We start from the raw sequence: 23,415 nt of genomic DNA on the forward strand, positions 1-23,415 counted from the left end.
AAGAGTCAATTTTGTCATTGTATCTACCATACTATATCTTTTTGAACGTCCCGTACACACGAGTAGAAATTTGGCCGGGAAATTCGTCCGACGACCGATCTGCCGATTTTCGGCTTGTTAGTATGGTGCTTCCAACAACCGGCTACGACTTTTTGTCTGAAAAAATCCTGGTGTGCAGGCTATATAATTTTTGTCGACCATCAAAACACGTCCGATTTTCGTCTCATTAGTACAGATTTCGATGGGGAAAAATCTTATGAGCAATCCAACACATGACATCACTTCTGAAGTAGAATTCTGTCGCGCGGGAAAATTCATGTGCAGTCTAGGCACATTCCAACCAACAGACACCACTCTGGACAAAAGATGGACGACCGGTCGAGGCTTTAGTACACCCAAGACATCAATACTTGGGTGTTTATTGCCTATATATTCGGTCTATCTGTAGGAAATCTTTAAAAATATTTTTTTTTAATTCTTGAATTGCCCTTAGAAATAACTAAATATTATGTAGGGATTTATATGAAACCAATGTGTGCAGAATACATAATCAAAAAGTTTGCTTGTACAAGTGGAGAAGGGGTTTAATAAAATAATTTTGTATTTACCTGCTGAGAAAGTCAGCTGAACCTGTTCATCTTTCACTTCCAACACAATGAAGTCATGTCTTCCGTTAAACCTCCCGTTATACATGAGGAGACCATTCTGCTCCCGAGTAGCAAAGCTGATGGAAAAAGTGTGTGTTTTAAGTTTGTACAATGTACACGATTTATTGAAGCTCACTGCAGAAGCAATCCATACAACCAAGATGACAAAGTAAACAACTGAAACTGGCCATTGACACCTATCATGTAGCTAGATATAACATCTGCTAACCCCTCTAATGATTGTCTGGTTACCTTGCATTAAGTGCACACATTCTTAGGCAGGCCATACATGGTGCAAGTTTCTTTCCTCCAACCACGGGTCAATTCCCGGGTGGGGGAAGCTGTCCATGCAAGGAGAAGACAGTGATTATTGCTAGCGGCAATACCAGTGAAATCTGGCAGGCTGGTTGTACCCAAGTTGATTTATTGATCAACTTGGTACAATCAGCCTGCCCATACACGATCAAATCACTGGTGGTTCCAGCTGAACTGGCCAAGATTCGAACAGTCTACGGCCAGCATAAGTAATGTGCAAGGACAACACTTTCTGGTATGTATAACTTCCCACAGAAATCTTTTCTTTCCAGAAGAACAGATCAATGTTTGTTGTGCCATACCCAAGGTCCCCATCTACTTCCTGGACTGAGACAATGGTTTAGAGTTGACACAATCATATAAATCCTGTTGCTGTGGAATTCTTTGCCATGTTCACAAATGTCTGACACAGATCAGCTCCCAGCTGCAGCCTCTCATCTTGTTACTTGCTACAATGTTACAACTTTCAGTCTGATCACTGAGGGAGAAGAAGTCCTTCTTTTTGGCTGCAGCACAATTATGGTATCATCCCAACCTAGGCAAAGTCACTTGGCGGAGCTATAGGCCCCTTTCACACTAGCGGACTGTTCAGATCCGCCTGTCAGTTTTTCAGGCGGATCTGAACGGATGCCCTATGCATCTCTATGGGGCATTGGATGTCAGTGGAGACATGTCCGCTGACATCCGATCCGGTCCGTCAAATGTGGACGGATGGAAACCCTATTTTCCATCCATCCAACAGGAGGTCCGTTCTCATCCGATTCCCCCATAGAGAACAGCAGGGACCTGACAGCTCCGTCTCCACACACAGCGCAGAGACAGAGCTGCCATCCGCCTGCTCAGCGGGGGATCGGCGGATCTTATACTAAATATTAGCAAATAAGGGATTGCACATAGGGTTGTAAAAGCAAACATGTGATGAGAGCATTGCAAATCATTGCTGATTTCTTTTTGAAAAAGTGCCAATTTCCTAGGCGTTATACTGTTCTTGTGACACTTTGAGTTTCCAAAGCAACTTTGTCTGAGGCTCCAGTGGAAAAATAAGAGGCCACTAAGTGCTGGGGATGAATGTTTGTGCTAAATTACCCTCTCTGCTCTACAGCAAACCTATTACTTCCGCCTAAATGATCAAGCGTGCTTTTATTACTTTTTGTTTACATCACAGGCTGTGCATTTAGTCCAGGTTTGTGACTCGGAAAGTATTCAGGCCATTTGATTAGTGTAACAAGGTAACTGGCCTTTTTCTAAAGGAGTTTGGCAAGGGCAGTCTGCTTATTCTTTTTAAAAAGACTTTATCGCTAACGTAAAATAATATTTTCCCAGTGCTTACTGTGTAGGGATAGGGAAAGGGGGGGGGGGGCATTTGCAAGTACAGTGACACTTCTTCGTGAGCAAGGCAACATTGGGGTTGATTTCCTAAAGGCAAATTGTACCTTGCAAGTGCAGTTGTGCTCCAGAGCTTAGTAAATGAGGTCCAGCTCTGCTGACTTCCATCATCCAATCATGTGCAAGCAAAATGCTGTTTTTTTTTTTTTTTTTTAGTTTTTCTTGCATGTGATTGGATATTTTTTGCAAAGTGAATCTTCACCTCATTTACTACGCACTGGCGCAAATGCCCCTGCAGATTCAAGTAATTGGGCAATTGTTAACAATTCATATTTTCCCCAATGTAATGTGCATATCAACAGAATTGAAAACGTTTTCATGCTTCTTAGTTCCTTCACTAATTGATATATACCGGTATATTCATATGTTTCTCCCACTGAATCCTACTGTAGACTTATTTGTGAAACAAATATATACACGCTGATTACACAGTGCATCATATAAATCAGACAGAGCATAGAGGTTTTCACCTAAGACCCCTTAATGTGGGCTCCAGTGAAGCAGAGTGCCTTATCAGCAATGACATCTGATACACCGACTCCTTAACATGTGCCTTGCAATTCAGATATTTTTACCATCTTTCTGAACAATGGCAGACCTAAATCCACCTCCAGCTTCTGCCAAGTTATAACATGCACTGGGCACCGTGTCATAAGCATAAAGGTTTATACTGAGCACTTCCCTTTATTGCAACACAGTCTTCCAAAGGTAGCTTTCTTTAACATTGCTTACTGAGAATCTAAGGAAATACATGCTTATTACACATTTTCAGCCATCCCTGTAAATTTTATGTAGATAATCTCTTTGGGAATGCCATGTATATTGCGTGACATTCTGAGAAAGGAAATTGGCTCAGCAAAGCAGAACGTGCACACAACACAACCATACAATTTTGCCTCTGGTCCAGGTGTGGTTGTCGCACAGCATGCTTTTTCTACTGGCTGCATGTGCCTCAGTGGGAGATAAAGTAGCTAACTCAGGAATTAACATAAACAACATATAGCCTGGTAAAGAAAACTTTAGGTTTCAGTAAAGAACATCAGACAATTTGTAGTAGAGCAGGCTAATTTTAAGCGGAAACCTTGTTTACATTACAAACAAAACTTTTTTATACTTAAAAAAAAATATAAGCCCCTGTTCACATTGACTGCGGCTTTGAAATCATGTGACCTCATCTGAAATTGCATGATTTCAAAGCCGCATTTCAGTGTGACTTCGGGTGCGATTGTGAAGACTTCTGTGCGGATTCTTGCACAGATGTATATTCAAGTGGCACCTGAAGTCTCCATAAGTAGTGCATGCACTACTTTTTCAAATCGATGCGGCACCGCAAAGTCGGCTTCGCACCGATTTGAACAGTGTGACTGCCGGCATTAGGCTGTGACTTATCATGCGATTTGACCTGTAAAATCACATGACAGGTCACTCCAATGTGAATGGGGGCTAAAGTCTTTGGGAACAAGCAACAAGATCATTAGCAATACGCTTCGCTTTAAAGCTTGTTGTGTAACAAAGAGTGAATCATTTTGTTTTGAGGGCCAAGTTAAAAAAGGTAGCTACTGGTGTACTTAGCACTTTACAGAGCGTAGTAGAGTTGATACTTGATAAGTGTATGTATATGTGTGTATACAGTATATACAGTGCCTTGCGAAATTATTCGGCCCCCTTGAACTTTGCAACCTTTTGCCACATTTCAGGCTTCAAACATAAAGATATAAAACTGTCATTTTTTGTGAAGAATCAACAACAAATGGGACACAATCATGAAGTGGAACGAAATTTATTGGATATTTCAAACTTTGTTAACAAATAAAAAAACTGAAAAATTTGGCGCGCAAAATTATTCAGCCCCTTTACTTTCAGTGCAGCAAACTCTCTCCAGAAGTTCAGTGAGGATCTCTGAATGATCCAATGTTGACCTAAATGACTAATGATGATGATAAATAGAATCCACCTGTGTGTAATTTAGTCTCCGTATAAATGCACCTGCACTGTGATAGTCTCAGAGGTCCGTTTAAAGCGCAGTGAGCATCATGAAGAACAAGGAACACACCAGGCAGGTCCGAGATACTGTTGTGGAGAAGTTTAATGCCGGATTTGGATACAAAAAGATTTCCCAAGCTTTAAATATCCCAAGGAGCACTGTGCAAGCAATAATATTGAAATGGAAGGAGTATCAGACCACTGCAAATCTACGAAGACCTGGCCGTCCCTCTAAACTTTCAGCTCATACAAGGAGAAGACTGATCAGAGATGCAGCCAAGAGGCCCATGATTACTCTGGATGAACTGCAGAGATCTACAGCTGAGGTGGGAGACTGTCCATAGGACAACAATCAGTCGTATAATGCACAAATCTGGCCTTTATGGAAGAGTGGCAAGAAGAAAGCCATGTCTTAAAGATATCCATAAAAAGTGTCGTTTAAAGTTTGCCACAAGCCACCTGGGAGACACACCAAACATGTGGAAGAAGGTGCTCTGGTCAGATGAAACCAAAATCGAACTTTTTGGCAACAATGCAAAACGTTATGTTTGGCGTAAAAGCAACACAGCTCATCACCCTGAACACACCATCCTCACTGTCAAACATGGTGGTGGCAGCATCATGGTTTGGGCCTGCTTTTCTTCAGCAGGTACAGGGAAGATGGTTAAAATTGATGGGAAGATGGATGGAGCCAAATACAGGACCATTCTGGAAGAAAACCTGATGCAGTCTGCAAAAGACCCGAGACTGGGACGGAGATTTGTCTTCCAACAAGACAATGATCCAAAACATAAAGCAAAATCTACAATGGAATGGTTCACATAAACATATCCAGGTGTTAGAATGGCCAAGTCAAAGTCCAGACCTGAATACAATCGAGAATCTGTGGAAAGAACTGAAAACTGCTGTTCACAAACGCTCTCCATCCAACCTCACTGAGCTCGAGCTGTTTTGCAAGAAGGAATGGGCAAAAATGTCAGTCTCTCGATGTGCAAAACTGATAGAGACATACCCCAAGCGACTTACAGCTGTAATCGCAGCAAAAGGTGGTGCTACAAAGTATTAACTTAAGGGGGCTGAATAATTTGCACGCCCAATTTTTCAGTTTTTTATTTGTTAAAAATGTTTGAAATACCCAATAAATTTCGTTCCACTTCATGATCGTGTCCCACTTGTTGTTGATTCTTCACAAAAAATTACAGTTTTATATATTTATGTTTGAAGCCTGAAATGTGGCAAAAGGTCGAAAAGTTCAAGGGGGCCGAATACTTTCGCAAGGCACTGTATACTGTGTGTGTACACACACACAGTAAATATCTATCTATTAATCTATATATATATATATATATATATATATATATATACATACACATACACACACATATACACACACATTCGGGTTGATTGTGTGTATGTGTGTGTATTATTTATTTTTATATTTAAAGTGGTTCATAAGACTTAAGGTAAAAAAAAACCTTCTGTACTGCAGGAATCCCCCCAGCCTCCCCCTCCCCCTTTTTCTTACCTGAGCCCGATCCAATTTGATCCTGATCCGCTCTCCCTGCTGTCTTCCTCCTCACTGGACAGATTGATCGCAGCAGGAGCCGTTGCCTCTTCTTGCTGTCACTCAAATATTGTGACAAGGGAGCAGGGAGCAGGCTGAGACGTCCACTCTGTGTCAATAGACACAGACAGGGCAGCTCGGGGGTGAGCCCGCATGGGTGCCCCCATGGAAAGCCGCTTTCCATGGGGGCACTCGCCGAAGAGGAGGGGCCTGGAACTCCGGCATGGGACACCAGAAGAAGAGGATCGGGGTTGCTCTGTGCAAAAGTATTGCACAGAGCCAGTAAGTATGAAATGTTTGTTATTTTAATTTAAAAAAAAAAAGGTTTAATGTCACTTTATTGCAAGTTAAAATGTGTACATGCAGTCATACATGCTTGCTATTCTATGCTACCTTTTGCATTGTCCATATTTCATATTATCCACATGTCATCTAGCCTAGTTTCTTCCTCTGCAATATTATTATTATAATACAGGATTTATATGGCGCCAACGGTTTGTGCAGTACAACATAAGAGCAGACAGTACAGTTACAATACAATACAGGAGGAATTAGAGGGATGCAATTAGGGCATAGCTACCACATGAGGGAAGTGATGTAATCATTCCCTCACAGGACCTTCTAGAAGTGTAGAAATTGTTTTCATTCTTTTCCAGGAATTTGGCATGTAATAGGGTGTGTCTATCCCTATCTAATTCTCCTTTTTAAAAGCCACTTATTATTATTTTTTTAAGCAGCTGTCTGTCAAATTAGAGGGACTGAAAGGGGTCACATAGTTCTATGCAGTGATGTAAGGAAGGTCCTATGACCTCAGGGCTGTGGTTAGAGGAGCTGAAATCTAGAGGTCAAAGAATCCAGGTCCTGCACTGTGCTTGCACAGAAGCTGTAAGACCTTCTGGAAAAGTCACAAGACACAAAGGTTTTATAGGTGTGCATGCAATAGTTTTACCTTGCAATTTTGGAGTGTTTTCATAAATGAATAAATAGTTCTGCTTTAATGTGTACACTATATTACCAAAAGTATAGAGACGCCTGCGTTTACATGCACATGAACTTTAATGGCACCCCAGTCTTAGTCCGTAGGTTCAATATTGAAATGGCCCACCCTTGGGTTGAGGGCAGGACTCTGTGCAGGCCAGTCAAGTTCCTCTACCCCAAACTCACTCATCCATGTCTTTATGGACCTTGCTTTGTGCACTGGTGCGCAGTCATGTTGGAACAGGAAGGAGCCATCCCCAAACTGTTCCCACAAAGTTGGGAGCATGAAATTGTCCAAAATGTCTTGGTATGCTGACACTTTAATAGTTCCCTTCACTGGAACAAAGGGCAAAGCCCTGTAATACAACCCCACACCATAATCCCCCTCCACCAAATGATTTGGACCAGTGCACAAAACAAGGTCCATAAAGACATGGATGAGCGAATTTTGGGTGGAAGAATTTGACTGGCCTGCACCTCACCCCGATAGAACACCCTTGGGATGAAATAGAGCAGAAACTGCGAGCCAGACCTCCTTGTCCAACAACAGTGCCTGACCTCATAAATGGAAGAATGGTCAAACATTCCCATAGACACACTCCTAAACCTTGGGAACAGCTTTCCCAGAAGAGTTGAAGCTGTTATAGCTGAAAGAGTTGGCCAACTCAATGTTGAACCCTATGGGCTAAGACTGGGATGCCATTAAAGTTCATGTGACTGTAAAGGCAAGTGTCCCAATACTTTTGGTAATATAGTGTATCTATAGCCAAAAATGTCTTTGCAGATTTAGTTCGTTTTTTTAGCTCTCCTAGAAGTCAGCAGCATTTTTGCAGAAAAAAACACCTGATTCTTGCAAAAGTGTCAAATGCTTTTACAAGTGCTACAGGTGTCAAGCGCTTGGGTGTTAATTCATTGCATTGGCCAGAATAAATAATATTTTTTGTAAACGTGTTTAAGTGCGTTTACAAGTGTCAAGCATTTTTTCTGCCCAAGTGGACGCACTTGCAGAGGTTCCCTCCCGGCTCTTAACTTTCCTGCCACTAAACGTTGCTAAAAGTTTATGTGTGCATGGACACATAGGCTAACATGCAGGGTAGTTTAGAGGCAGGAAAGAAAATGTGCCAGGTGCCCCTAGGGGCACCTGCACACACGTCCAGTGTGCACGACGCCTTAGAACATGTACCAGGTTTTTTTTTATTACAGCTGGGAAGACACACCCTTCCCTATTCATACTACTCATCGTTGTTCCTGGGACAGACAGTGATGGGAAATCTAAAATGTTTCATTTCGGGACAAATGTTTCATTCACAGCTATATCCTCCTTCACTATAGAAAGATTTACGCTAACACACAGGGACACAGGGAGCGAAAAAAATAACTGTCAGCATTGCACTCAAGATCAGCAGATCAGGGGTGCAAATTTAGGATCCTGCAGACTCTCAGTACACTGTCTGCCCATACCTCCAAAAAGAGCAGGCTGTTACTGAATGGCAGGAAGATCAATGAACTAGGAGAGTGCTCACCAGCACCCTCACAGTTTATTAAGAACTACAAGCTGTCAACTGCAATGACTGACGGTTCTTGTAGTCAAATTAATTTACAGGAAACTGTGAATGAATGACAACTGTGAATGTAATATGCTCCTAAAGTTGAACTTAGCCTCAAAGAGGCACCTCAGATATCATTCTCTTTCACTGATATCCAAACTGGCTACATCTTAGTAAGTTCTGAGTTTGGTTGGATTGGTTTGCATAACACTGACTTTTTACATTTTCATTCACAAATCAGTAAAGTGGAAATGTCCTTTTTAATGCCGACTGTCACCTGACAAAGTATGTATAGTCTCTATGTTTATGAAGGTTCTCATGGAATAGTTGAGAGTAGTAAGTCACATTCAAATTAACTTGTTCTCTAATTTTGAAGACATTTTATTGGTCATTCAAACAGCTTCCCTAGTTCTAATAAGAGTCAAAAACATGCCCCAGCACATTAAAGATGAATGGGTAATTCAGCCACCCAATCACCATGGAATGTGTAAAGGCAAGATGTTAATTGTCTAATAACAAGGCTGGGGTATGGTCCTGATTTTCAAATGAACTAAAGAAGCTTGACTGCTCAGTAAAATGTCTTCAACATTAAACATAAAGTCCAGTTAAATGTGAGTAACTTCATATAGCTTCCCAACTCACCTGCATTATCAGTGATCAATGGCCAAGAGCAAGTGGCATTGTAATTATAAACATCATAAGAGGTTAAAGCGATTTTCATTTTTTTGTTTGTTACATTTTTTCATATTTATTGGTCAGAAAATAAAATACACTCAAGCTAGCAAGCTTTACATGGTCTTGTCCTTTACAAATATTCAGTTGGTAACCCATTATATGAAAGGTTTTACCTTACCTCAGTGACAGCTTGAAATGGAACCGCTGTCTTAGGCCACGGAAAGTAATAAATGATTCTCCATCAAAAGCCCGTGTGGTGACCATGCAGTATGGTGCTTCATATTCCCCAGGAGGACACTCACAATGAAAGCCACCCAGCAAAAGATTAACACACACTGCTCCATTTCGGCAAAGCCCAGCAGAGCAGCGGGCAGATCGCAAAGAAATCTCACAGTGTGGACCTGAAATTTAGGCAACAAAAGAAGTTTATTTAGTAGATCGGAATATTATTAACTAAACAGGGTCATCAATGTATATATTTGATGGTTGGGGGAACTCATTATGGCTATACAAGCAGAAGAGAAAACCAATTCCAAGTATCTGAACAGATGTTACTTCTGCCCTTATAGTGTCTAGAATAAATACAAAATGCTGTTTGATACAGTGGACTTTCCAGGCATCTATAGCTGAATGCTGTAACTGCAACCAAGCACAGGGTAGTACACTTTCTGTGATCTACTCTTATTAAACCTCAGAAAGACAACCGTGGAGCCAGGAGGTCACATACGTGGCAATACCTACATAACTCATATACATTAACCACTTTAACACTAGCCACTGTGCTGCTACTGCAGCAAAGTGGCTCTTGTAGGTCTGACGACGTAGACCTACGTCGCCAGACTCCTCCCCCTGTAGGCGGCGCTCGCGCGCCACCGGAGGCGCGCTCCCTCTGTTTTCATTCACAGCGGGAGTCGGGCCAGGGGAGGAGCGGCGGCGATCGCCGCTGCTCTGCCCCGATCGTCGGGGAATCCAATTTGGAGATCCGCCCGCCTGTGTAAACAGAGCGGGCGGATCTCCTAAGTGACAGGGAGTCACAGATCGGAGTGTTCAGCATAGCTGGACATCCGATCTGTCCCTGGCTCACTCAGTCACCTCCCCCCCCACACGTTAGTAAGCACCAGGCATACATTAACCCCTCCCTCTCCAATAAAATGAACCCCTTCCCTGCCACTGTCATTTTTACAGTAACAGTGCATATTTATAGCACTGATTACTGCAGTAATGTCACTGGTACCCCCAAAAGTGTCAAAAATGTCAGTCAAGGGTCCGATCTGTCCGCTACAATGTCGCAGTCCCGCAAAAAAAAAATCGCAGATCGCCGCCATTACTCGTTAAAAAAAAACCCACCAAAAATGACATAAATCGTTCCCTTAGTTAGTAAACGCAATAACTTTTGCGCAAACCAATCAAAATACGCTTATTGCGATTTTTTTTACCAAACATGGGTAGCAGAAAACAAATTGGCCAAAAATTTAAAAAAAAAATTGGTTTTTACATCTTTTTTGGGGGAAATTTCATATAAAAAAATGTTAAAAATATTGTTATTTTTTCAAAATAAACGCTCTTTTTTTGTTTATAGCGCAAAAAGTAAAAATCGCACAGGTGATCAAATACCACCAAAAGAAAGCTCTATTTGTGGGAAAAAAAGGACGTAAATTTCGTTTGAGTACGGCGTCGCAATTGTCAGTTAAAGTCGCACAGCGTCGAATCGCAAAAAGTGGCCCAGACGTAAGACAGCAAAATGCTCTAGTGGTAAAGTGGTTAAGCTTTTTGTTCGTTATACGGTCATTAAATAAATTTTTGTACATACATTCCATTATACATATATTGCACTTAAGTTGTACAACTAATTTATTCTCACCTGTATACTCTTCAATGCACTGACAGGTGTAACCACCTTCATGGCTGTGGCAAATGCCATGTTCTCCGCAGGGCCCAGTGTAACACAAGTCTACCTCTGTTTCACAAAATTCACCAGCAAAGCCTGTTGGGCATCGACAACGCAGCCCTCCTACAGGCAAAATCGGACGGAAAAGCAAGGTATCAGAGGCCAAGAATGGAGCAGAACTGTCAAAGCGTAGGGCAGATACACACAGCATGTAATTGGGACAGGGCTCTCTAAGGCATACATTGTCATCAAATGGCAACACCTTTTGTTGGGCCAATATAGCCAGCAAAGTGCGGTTCAAGTACAGTAATTCACGCAAGATCTCAGAAGGCAAAAATGTCCCTTCAAGGCTTTGTACCTGTGAGAATGATAAAAAATGAAATAATACATTTGAAAACTCTTTTAAAATAGAATAATTAACAGCTGGCAGAATAACTGCACAAACCATAAATTTGGTATGTAGACAAAAACAAGATGGCGAAACACTATACATCACTATGGGGTTTATTTACTAAAGGCAAATCCACTGTGCACTGCAAGTGCACTTGGAAGTGCAGTCATTGTAGAGCTGAGGGCTTCATGCAAGGAAAATAAAAAACAGCATATTTTGCTTTCACATGATGGGTGATAGCAAACAGCAGAGCTTCCTCTCATTTCAGATTTCATCAATCTACAGTGTAGTGCACAGTGGATTTGTCTTTAGTAAATCAACCCCTATATATATATATATATATATATATATAAATATATATGGAGCAGCCAATATATACTGCAGCCAATACTGACAAGGCAACATGTCAATCTCCAATGATCTACAGGGAGTACATAAATCAGTGCTCAGGAAAACATAACTACATTTTTAGTGAGATATCTATTATGACCCAAAATTACAACTTGCATAAAATCTATAGAGCAGAGAGCACAAATCAGCATGGTAATATACTTTACAGTACATAAACTGAGTATAAGGACTACCCCAGGATTTACCACTAACAGAGTTCAGGGTGGCTAAGCTTGGGACCCTATGTGGATGACAGCCTCCATACTTGCATCAATCGTGCACATCTTCCTTTAATAAAATTGCCAGTAGGAAAAAGTTCAGTTCTAACTTTCCATACTTTCATTTGGTAAATCATAGTACACAGTGCACTTAAGTAATGTAAGCACAACTAAATATATATATATATATATATATATAAATATATATAATTTTTTTTTTTTTTTTTTAAGAATGCAGCAGCACATCTTTCGATTATATTTTCATGTTTATATCCTCCTCACATTGAGAGAATTCTATGAAGGCTTACAAGTGTAGATAGCAGATACCTTCAGGGTTAGTTCACGCCAGAACACGACGCAGGGAACCCATGTTCCCAGCACCGTGTTCAAAACGCACTGCAGCTGCAATATGAAGTGATTGTAAAGTCTCATTTTTAAAACAAACATGTTATACTTGCCTCCTCTGTGCAGTTGGTTTTGCACTGAGCAGTCTGGATCCTCCGCAGGTCCCTCGTAGCTGCTCCTAACTCTTCCCTCATCTCGCGTGCCCCCACACCAAGCAGCTTGCTATGGGGGCACCTGAGTCGAGCTGAAGCTCCGTGTGTCCATTTAAACACGGAACTGCTGTTCGCCCCCGCCTCTTCTCTCTCCTGATTGGCTAACTAACTTTGATTGACACCCAAGGGAGCCAATGGCGCTGCGGCTGTGTCCTAGCCAATCATGAGGGAGAGTCCCAGACAGCCGAGGGACTTGTAAACATCGCTGGATAGAGATGGGGTTTAGGTAAGTATCAGGGGGTGCTGGGGAGGCTGCTACACCCAGAAGTTTTTTTTTCTTTTAATGCAGAGAATGCATTAGCATAAAAAACCAGCACTTGGTCACATGGTACAGAGGTACAACGCGGTGCGTTTACAGTAAGTTTCCAAAAGTAGTGCATACACTACTTTCTGTGTGGTGTGATTTTAGCCCATTCAGAACCGCATGTGAATTGCACAGGAATGCACAGCATGTTCCTGTGTGATTCCCGTGTAAACCATGTTAGATTACTGTTATATTCTCCGTGTTGTGAGAGACACAGGACTCTGGTCTGGAACAACGGTTGTTTATTCAGGACTCACTGTACAGCATTACAGGACAGCTCTGCATATCAATACATCTCTGCATGTGTCTAAAGATGGCCACTCTGCCCCTTGACCCTTGTCATCACTCCTGGGTGGAGCCAGCCTTAAAGTGACAGTACATGTGAAACCCTTCAGGACCCTTCAGGTATAACACCTTCCATCCATACCTAAAAAAAAAACAAAAAACAAAAAAAAACAACAAAACGAGAACAGGCATAAAACAGTAAAGCCCCGTACACACGTACCGATGGTCGGCTTACAAATGTTCCTCTTTTCTCCCCGGGATGTCGGTGTCTGCTGAAAAGTGCAAAGACAGCACAAGGACAGCACAAGAATTTTGTCCGCCGACTGCAGAAGTGATGTCATGTAATGGTTAACTTTCCCTGTGTTTTCTATTTTCTGAGCATGCCCAGTCTTGCAAATCTGCGGTCTGTCGGCCGAATTGTGTACTGACAGGCGAACAATCGTCCGTTCTGGTGTCGGCATACAAATATTTTCATGTTTGCACGAAAGACTTTTGTCCGCGGATTGTGCGCAGACATCTGTCGGAGGCACCATACTAACACGCGTACAATCGGCAGATCCTTCGTCCACCGACGTTTGTATGCCGACGATCGGTACGTGTGTACGGGCCTTAACTCATAATTGTCCAATACAGTCCTCCAACTCAGGAGATTTACATGGTTTCTTCCATGTCCGGATGTGAGAACAACTTCCAGGGAAGCTCCGGGGAGAAAATGGCAGCGGATCACTTTCGGCGGGCCCGTCGAAAGTCTCGTAACCGGTCTTGCATTTGAAACCGGTCAGGAGGGCGACAGTGTCGTTGAGGACGGGCACCCAGCGACTCGGGGCTGGAGGAAGCAGGGCTGGCCGGAATGGACACCGGCGGGGCCAAGAGGGGATTCCCTAGCTCAGAGGGTGAGCAGACCTCTGGACCAGGGCTGGAGGGCTCTGTTGGAGCTGAGTTCAAAAGTTCAGAGTCTCCCCAAGCATCAGTCTCAATGCCTCCTGATCCGGTAGGAGCAGATCCTTGAGACACTGGAGGTGCAGCCGATGTCAGGGATTCGGGCAGCTGAGAACGAGGACGCAATTGGTCCGCATGCCTTCTGCAAATGGAACCATCTTCCAGGCAGACCCTATACATTTTGGGTCCCAAAGTCTCTGCGACGATAGCAGGAAGCCAACGAGTGTTGGAAGCGCCATAAGATCGGGCCCATACCTTTTGCTGGGCTGTAAACCGGGGAATCTCGTCGTGTTCGACCCTCTTGTCTTGGGACTGCCGTACATGTTCCTGGACCGTTTGAGGGCGGAGCATATCCAAAACAGTCCATGGCTGCCGACCCAAAAGAAGTTCAGCTGGAGTTTTCCCAGTGGTTGCATGTGGTGTGGTTCTGTAAGCAGAAAGGAAGGAGTCCAGCTGCTGGGGTGACAGGGACTGTTGTTTACTTGTAGCCACAGTAGCTTTGAAATAGCGTTTGAAGGTCTGTACAAACCTTTCTGCTTGACCATTTGTAGCCGGGTGGTAAGGTGCGGTCAACTTGTGTTTGATGTTGTGGGCAGTCAGGAAACCCTGAAACTCCTGGCTTGTGAATTGTGCACCGTTGTCTGTGACAATTTCTCTGGGGAATCCAAACGTAGCAGCGAGATGTAACAGTATGGAAATCGTCGCCTTAGTCGTTGGCTGAGTAACAGGAACGACCTCAGGCCACTTTGAATGGGCATCAATAATGATCAAAAAGGTGTGTCCTCTGATCGGGCCTGCAAAGTCCAAGTGTAGGCGAAACCAGGGAACCGTGGGCCAAGTCCAGGGCTGGACGCACCCTCGAGGAGGGTCTCTCGCAGTTTGTGCACATCCAGCACACGCATTCACATATGTCGTGATATCGGAGTCGAGGTTCGGCCACCACACATAGCCTCGGGCCTTTTGTTTCATACGTGTGCCCCCGGGATGACCAGTATGTAGCAATTCCAGAATGTGTCTCCGGAGGGTCTGTGGAACGATCACTCGGTCTCCCCACAAAACACAGTTGCCAGACACAGTTAATTCCAGACGCCTACGGAAGTAAGGCTCATAATCCTGTGTGACAGTTGCAGGCCAACCGTACCGTACCCAGGAGAGTATTGTCTTAAGGAAGGTATCCTTGGCTGTATGGGCTGCTACTTCCCCGGAAGACAGAAAGGACAGGCTGGTGTAACGACAACTCTTGACAGGTGGAGAAGAGTCTGTTAATGTCCTTGTCAGACGGGACATGGCGTCTGCATTAGCGTTGGCATCATGGCTGCGATACTGGATTTTGTAGCTATATGCTCCCAAGAATAGGGCATAGCGTTGAAGACGGGCTGCAGTCGTCTGGGAGATGCCTTTGTCAGGGCTAAAGATCTGAAGGAGTGGTTTATGATCAGTCAGTATGGTGAATTCCCTACCATACAGGTAAAGATGAAACTTCTTAATTGCCCATATGAGCGCCAGAGCCTCTTTGTCAATGTGAGAGTAATTGCTTTCTGCTTTTGTCAAGGACCTGGAGGCGAATGCCACAGGTTTCTCTGACCCATCAGGTAAAACGTGAGATAGTACAGCCCCTAGACCATAGGGTGAGGCATCACAAGCCAAGGTGAGAGGCCTTTGGAGGTCATAGTGCACGAGCATGCGTGACGCCAACAGCTTTCGCTTAGAAACTTCAAAAGCACGTTGGCATGCAGCCGACCAGTTCCATCTGGAGTGTTTCTCCAAAAGCTTGTTTAATGGAAACAAAGTGTGTGCTAGATCCGGCAGGAATTTGTGGTAATAGTTCAGCAAGCCCAGGTATGATCGCAGCTGCTGGACATTGGTCGGGGCTGGAGCTTTTACTAAAGCATCAACTTTGGCTTCCGTGGTGTGTATACCCTCTGCATCCACAAGGTGGCCACAAAACTCCAATTTAGGTACCATGAATTGGCATTTCGCCAAGTTCACTTTTAGACCCTGCTCTTGGAGTCTGGCCAACACCAGCTCCACGTTACACTTGTGTTCCTGGTCCGTCAGGCCCGTGATGAGCATGTCATCTAACAGGCACTGTGTGAAAGGAATGTCCGCCAAAATCTCATCCATTTTGCGTTGCCAAATGGCTGGGGCGGAGGCTACCCCAAACACCATCCGATTGTATTCATACAGTCCCTTGTGAGTGTTGATTGTTAGAAACTTGCGGGACGAAGGGTGGACCTCAAACTGTAAATAAGCTTGCCTGAGATCAAGCTTGGTGAACTTTTGACCACCTGCAAGAGAGGCAAAAATGTCATCTACTCTGGGTAGGGGATACTGGTCTATCTCCAGTTGAGAATTTAGTGCCATGCGGAAATCGCCACAAATGCGTAAGTCCCCATTCGCTTTCTTTACTGGTACAACTGGTGATGCCCACTCGCTGTGCTCTACCTTTGAGATGACACCTTGTTCCTCCAGCCGGCTTAGTTCAGCTTCCACACCTGCTCGGAGTGCGAAAGGTACCGTCCGAGCTTTAAGGAACCTAGGCTGGGCATTGGGTTTCAGCCTGAGTCTCACACAGTCATGCTTTATTTTTCCCAAATGGTTATCAAAGACTTGCGGGAATCGCTGTTTCAGGGATTCCACCCATCCCTCTTCATCCCCTGATGGGATGGTCACGGTGTTGCAGGGGTTAATGGCTATGTCTGGCATGCCAAAGTGAGCAATCCAGTCTCTCCCAAAAAGAGGGGGTCCCCCATGTTCTAGGATATATAATGGCATTCTCTTTGTCTGACCCTTGTAGGATACCTGTACTTTCACGTACCCCAGTGGGTGGAGTATCTGCTTTGAATATGTCTGCAGTTTGATTGGTGTTGGACGGACAGTTGTTCGGATCAGAAGTTTTCTCCATTGTTTCTGGGTGATAACTGAAACTGCTGCTCCTGTGTCTACATCCATCTTGAGTTTCTTTCCTTCCACGGTTACCTCTACAGTCATTGCAGAGGGTGCTGAATGCATATGATGTATGTCCAATCTGTGGAGCACTTCCTCATCCTCTGATTCAGATGACGATGTATATCTTCCCACCATATATGCCTTTGTCCTGGTGTTCAGAGGTTGTTTATTTCGCACCTTCTTACTACGGCAGACTCGTTTCAGATGGCCTGCCTTACCACAATTATGACAGAGCTGATCCTTAAACCGGCAGACTTTGTGATCATGGTCTGTATTCCCACAACGGTAGCAAGCTGACGTCCTGGTTGGTGAGGGTCTATATTTACAGTTAGCTGCAGTTTGCTTGACTGCTGTTCTGAAAACTTCCTCTTTAACCTCTTCCCTTCTGCTCTGGGGGTTCAAAGCTTCTGTATCTTTCACAGCCATTTCCATCACTGAAGCTATCTCAATTGCCTTTGTAAGGGTAAGGTCTTTCTCTGTTAACAGTCTCTTTTGGCTAGACTCACTATTCAGTCCCATGACAAACTTATCCCTCAGTGCAGTTGGTAAATACTCCCCAAAAGAACAGGTTGAGGCCAGTCTGCGAAGGGCGAGCACATAAGCCTTAATATCTTCACCTGGCTGCTGCTCCCGCTAATAGAACCGGAATCTTTCTGCAATCTCTAGTGGTTTAGGCTGGAAGTGATTCCCTAACAGTGTCAGGAGCTCTGCCAAAGTCTTAGTTGCTGGTTTTTCAGGGAAAAGGAGATCCCTAAGAGTGTCATATGTCCTAGCACCAACCACTGTCAGAAACACTGCTACTTGCCTGTCGCCTGGGATGGCATTTGCACAGAAATATTGTTCTAATCTTTCAATCCAAGAAATCCACGTTGTCTGTTCGCCATCAAATTCACTTAATGTCCCGATCAATGACATTTTCCTGCTGGGCTCTGTGGGTTTTGTATTCCTGACAATCCAGAGGTTTTTTTTCTTCCTTTCCTTTCTCACACGGATAGTAACCTTGTAAATCCCATCCTCGTCGCCACTGTTATATTCTCCGTGTTGTGAGAGACACAGGACTCTGGTCTGGAACAACGGTTGTTTATTCAGGACTCACTGTACAGCATTACAGGACAGCTCTGCATATCAATACATCTCTGCATGTGTCTAAAGATGGCCACTCTGCCCCTTGACCCTTGTCATCACTCCTGGGTGGAGCCAGCCTTAAAGTGACAGTACATGTGAAACCCTTCAGGACCCTTCAGGTATAACAATTACGCTTCAAACTTTACACGTTTCAGCTGTTATCTGATGTAAGTTGCGCTACTGGTGATGTATAAACTGTTCCATATTCATATCTCATACTTACCAATAGACTGACATTCAGGATCTGTTCCTCTGTGGGCGAACCTAAAGTCAAAGCAGTGACCTCAGAGTCATCCAAAATACTAAAGACCACAACACCATGTGCAGGAACAGAGAGAACATAAGCCACAGAGCGGATAAACAAAGGCAACATGGGAGAAAGGAACTGTTGTTGAGACATTCCACCCAGGCGTAAGGTAATGCTGTGGGAGAGCATATCATCAGTAATGATGGTCACTTGCAAAGTACACTGTGCAGTTACACGATGGACTCCATCTAAAAACCAAAAATAAGACAAAATTAAAAAATGGATACAGTGCGAATTCAGATCTGTGATTGTTCTCTACAAGATACAGAAAATACATAATTTACTTCATGTAACCAAATAATTACAAGTTAATACTAAATAGTAAATGTAAACATATACTGATGAAAGTGGGATTTAACACTAAATTGAAAATGTAGCATATTGCAGATTACCAATCATTAGATATGGTGGCTGCACTAGTTTTCCTTTTTTTAGGCTTTTTCCCTGTTTTCACCTGGGGATCTGGCCAGTATTACCCACATCCTGTATGAGAGTGCCTCCACTCTGGATGAATGAGCACAGGGGGCACATCTAGAAAGCAGAATTGTTAATCTGGGGAGAGGGGAGTGTTACATGTACTAGTAGATTTAGATATACAAATAAATTGAAGCTAAACTCCACTTAACACTTTATAAGCAGTTATAGCAAACATTTTTTTGTCCCTTTTGGGATAAAGGTTTTACATACATAAAAAGTTGATAATTGTATACATCCTGTCAGTAGTAAATTAGTTTGTTTTAACCCTCTAACTGCTGCATCTGCAGAACATTGTGTTCTGTTGAAAAACAACATACTTACAGGATGGATTACCAGGTGAAAATAAAGGAAAGGTCGCTTAAACAGGTATGCTATGAGGAAGGCTGAGGCCGAAACGCGTTAGCTTCTATGGACATTGTATTTGCTGTTGTGCATCAATAAAGGACCTTTTAAGAAGAAGCACCGGGTTTCCGGCTTTGTTGGATTTAGCTTAAACAGATAGGCTGAGATATAAAAAAGTTTTGCTTTTGGGTTTATTACCGCTTGAAGGAAATGTATTCACTGCTGAAGACAATTAAAAAGACCCAAAACTCTATATGGTTGTCAAAAGTTCCTTCTAGTATCTGGGAGATGTCTACTGTCACAGATTTGGATTAACTTTTGATAGACTAGGCAAGAGGGGGAAGTACAGTACAGTAAACCCAGCTCCATCGCGGTTCAGTTTTTGCGGTCCCGGTATATTGCGTTTTGTTCTGTAATGTTATTTTACTACATAAATCATTGAAAATTAAATATTTTTGTGTTTTCCATAGCTCTTGCTCTGTCTCTCAGCATCTTTTATGTGTTTAAATGAGTTTCTATTTTTTAAAAGTGTGTTTAAAGACCTTAAAATGCTTTTAAAAGTACAGTGACAGTAAAAAAAACATGCCTACAATGTATTTTAATAGGGTTTTTCTATTTTGCGGATTTTTACTTTTCGCGGGTGGGTCCGGAACATAACCCGCGCGATGGAGGAGGGTTTACTGTATGTTGGTTTTTAAATGCTAAAAACAATAATAGAGACACAGGCAAATACAGATTTTTAGCAGTGTGAGAATATAGATACAGTAAATACAGTATATATACAGTGGGTGAAATAAGTATTGAACATGTCACCATTTATCAAGGTAAATATATTTCTAAAGGTGCTATTGACATGAAATTTTTACTATATGTCAGTAACAATCAGTGCAATCCGTACATACAAAGAAATCAAAACAAATACATTTAGAGCCCATTCACACCAGCACGACTTGTGAGGCGACTTGTGTAGCCCCAGGTCGCTTGACATAACAAAAGCAATGTTAATCAATCAGTGCCGTCTTAATTGGCACTACTGAAGTCGCTCCGACTTCAGAAAAGGGTCCTGTACTACTTTGAGGTGACCTGTGATCCGACTGTCCCATATACTTCAATGGGAGTCGCCTCCTTATCTTAATTGAAGCGACTTGTTATCAGACTTTCCAGGAAGAAGAAAGAGATTAGCCAGACATTCCCCACAGACAAAGTCACCTGTCTCTTCAAAGTAGTGCACAAGTCTCTTCCAAGTCTCTTCCAAGTCTCTAAACAAGTCTCCTCAAGTCACGGGGCAACTTTCTAGTCGTGGTAGTGTGAACCGGCTCTTAGAAATGAGGTTAGGTTATGTGTAATCAAGTCGAATGACACAGGGAAAGTATTGAACACAAAGGGAGGTGCAAAAAGACATCGAAAGCCAAGACACCAGCTGAAATTTATCAGTAATTAGAAAGCAATCCTCCCCCTTGTCAGTGCAACTTAATTTGAGTTTGTTCAGTCTCAGCTGATGACCTATAAAAGGGTCTCTCATTGCCAAGGTGTCACACAAGTTCAGTGCAGTTCAGTTTCGGCACCAGTTATCAAAAAGGATATCGGGGAACTGGAAAAAGTGCAGAGAAGGGCAACCAAACTGATAAGAGGCATGGAGGAGCTCAGCTATGAGGATCGATTAGAGGAACTGAATTTATTCTCTCTTGAGAAGAGGAGATTAAGGGGGGATATGATCAACATATATAAATACATAAGAGGTCCATATAGTGAACTTTGTGTTGAATTATTCACTTTAAGGTCATCACAGAGGACAAAGGGACAGTCTATAAGTCTAGAGGAAAAGAGATTTCAACTCTAAATACTGAAAGGTTTCTTCACAGTAAGAGCTGTGAAAATGTGGAATAGATTCCCTCCAGAGGAGGATTCTTTCCTAATGGTACATAATATAACTGGGTGCTAACATTTATAGGTTAAGTTGATCCAGGGAATATCTGATTGCCTCTCGGGGGATCAGGAAGGTTTTTTTCCCCTGCTGGAGCAAATTGAATCATGCTTTACTGGGGTTTTTCGCCTTCCTCTGGATCAACTGCGGTTATAGGATTGTGTATATGGGATTGTATAGTTGTTTTTTTTTTTTATTAGTTGAACTAGATGGACTTGTGTATTTTTTCAAACCGACTATGTACCACAAGAAACATCTCATGATGGGTAAAAGAAAAGAGCTCTCTCAAAACCTTTGCAAGGTTATTGTTGCAAAACATACTGATGGCATTGGTTACAGAAGGATTTCTAAACTTCTGAATGTTCCAGTTAGCACTGTTGGGGCTATAATCAGGAAGTAGAAAGAACATAATTTCACCATAAACTGGCCACGATCAGGTGCTCCTTTTTAAGATTTCTGACAGAGGAGCAAAAATAATTATCAGAACAGTTGTCCAAGAGCCAAGGACCACTTTTGGAGAGCTTCAGAAAGACCTGGAATTAGCAGGTACAATTTTTTCTTTTCAATAGTTTTTATTAACCACTTTACCACTGAGCCTATTTCGGACACTTTTTGTTCACAAGTTAAAACCAGTATTTTTTCCTAGAAAACTACTTAGAACCCCCAAACATTATATATATTTTTTTTAGCAAAGACTCTGGAGAATAAAATGTCGGTCATTGCAAAATTTTTTGTCACGCGGTATTTGCGCAGCGGTCTTTAAAACGCCATTTTTTTGGAAAAAATTTGAAAAATCACATTTCACTGCATTTAAAAAATACTAAACAGTAAAGTTAGCCCATTTTTTTTTGTATATTGTGAAAGATGATGTCACGCCGAGTAAATAGATACCCAACATGTTACGTTTAAAATTGCGTCCCCCCGTGGGATGGCGACAAACTACGGTCAATAGAGATCTCAATCTGCGACGCTTTAAATTTATTTAGCGGTTACCAGTTTAGAGTTGGAGTGTAGCTCTTTTTTTTTTTAATTATTGCCCACGCTCTGGCGATCGCGGCGATACCTCACATGTGTGGTTTGAACGGCAATTTTATTCGCGGCTTGACTTGCGTATACGTTTTTTTTTGTGCGCGAGCTAACGGTGACGGGGGCGGCTAAATTTTTTTTTTTTTTTTTCCCTATTTATTTTTTCTTTTTTTTTAACTTTATTACAGGTTTTTTAAAAAAAAAAAAAAATCTGATCACTTTTATTGCTGTCACAAGCAATGTAAACATCCCTTGTGACACCAATATGTAGTGACAGGTACACTTTATGGAGGGATCGAGGGTCTAAAAGACCCTAGACCCCTCCACTACACTTCCCTGTATGCAAAACGCCGAAAACGGCATTTTTGCATACAGCCGTTTTTCAAATCTGCCGCCTTTTGCAGCACAGTAACCCGGAAGTGACGTCATGGACGCCGCCTCTGGGTTACGTCATCGGAGACCCGATCTATGCCGTTTCCGGCATTCATCGGGACTCCATCCAGCCGGCGGACGTGCCGGCTGGGTGCTCGGGGCTCCCGGTGGGACGGGAACCCCCGAGCAAAGCCACGGAAGGCGGCGGGAGGGGGGGGGACGTCCCCTCCCGCCCCCCCGGGTAACGATCGAGCGGCTCCCGAGCCGCATCGGTCGTTACCGATGGAAAGCCGACCGTCGGCTTCAAACAAAGGTACCGGATGATGCCTCTAGCTAGAGGCATCATCCCGGTATAACCACTCAAAGTCAGCCGACGTAGGTCTACGTGGCTAGACGTTAAGTGGTTAAAGATTTTCAAGGTAACAGTGAACAAAGTTAGCATTCACATCAACAATAATGAGGTTGTACAGCATAAGTAATAAAGCATACAGCAATGTACTAACACACGGTACATCTAACTTCAAGTAGTAATTTGCCCAAGGGGTGGCCCGCGCCTAACCAACAAGGGCACCCGGGCGGCGCCAGGGAATTGGGGCCACAAGTCCAGCCACCCCACTGGGAACAAAACTGTGCCCGGCCCCGCCTCAGACACCCCAGGGCACAAGCACCCCCCAGCAAATCTCCACATTCACAGAAAACCATGGTATGTGCCATGAGTTACAATAGTAACCTCAGGATAAAAAGGTATGAGTAGTATCAAATAAACAAAGATCATATAACTTGTAGACTATCAACAGGACAGTCTTTAACAATACCTCCTGATTAC

The 23,415-nt window shown here is 43.0% G+C and overlaps 1 protein-coding gene across 1 annotated transcript in view; it reads right to left on the minus strand.

Moving 5' to 3' along the window:
- Window positions 1-23,415, minus strand: part of CELSR2 (cadherin EGF LAG seven-pass G-type receptor 2) — a 164,237-nt gene that overhangs the window by 97,174 nt on the left and 43,648 nt on the right. Inside the window, exons 2-5 of the mRNA XM_082246686.1 lie at window positions 18,365-18,636; window positions 10,957-11,341; window positions 9,274-9,496; window positions 609-724 (exon numbers count right to left, since the gene is read on the minus strand). Coding sequence (XP_082102812.1) covers window positions 609-724; window positions 9,274-9,496; window positions 10,957-11,341; window positions 18,365-18,636 — 996 coding nt within the window. The remainder of the gene's footprint in view (window positions 1-608; window positions 725-9,273; window positions 9,497-10,956; window positions 11,342-18,364; window positions 18,637-23,415) is intronic.

The sequence above is a fragment of the Pelophylax lessonae genome (genome assembly GCF_965119305.1).
Source record: "Pelophylax lessonae genome assembly, chromosome: 2".
Taxonomy (NCBI): Eukaryota; Metazoa; Chordata; class Amphibia; order Anura; family Ranidae; genus Pelophylax; species Pelophylax lessonae.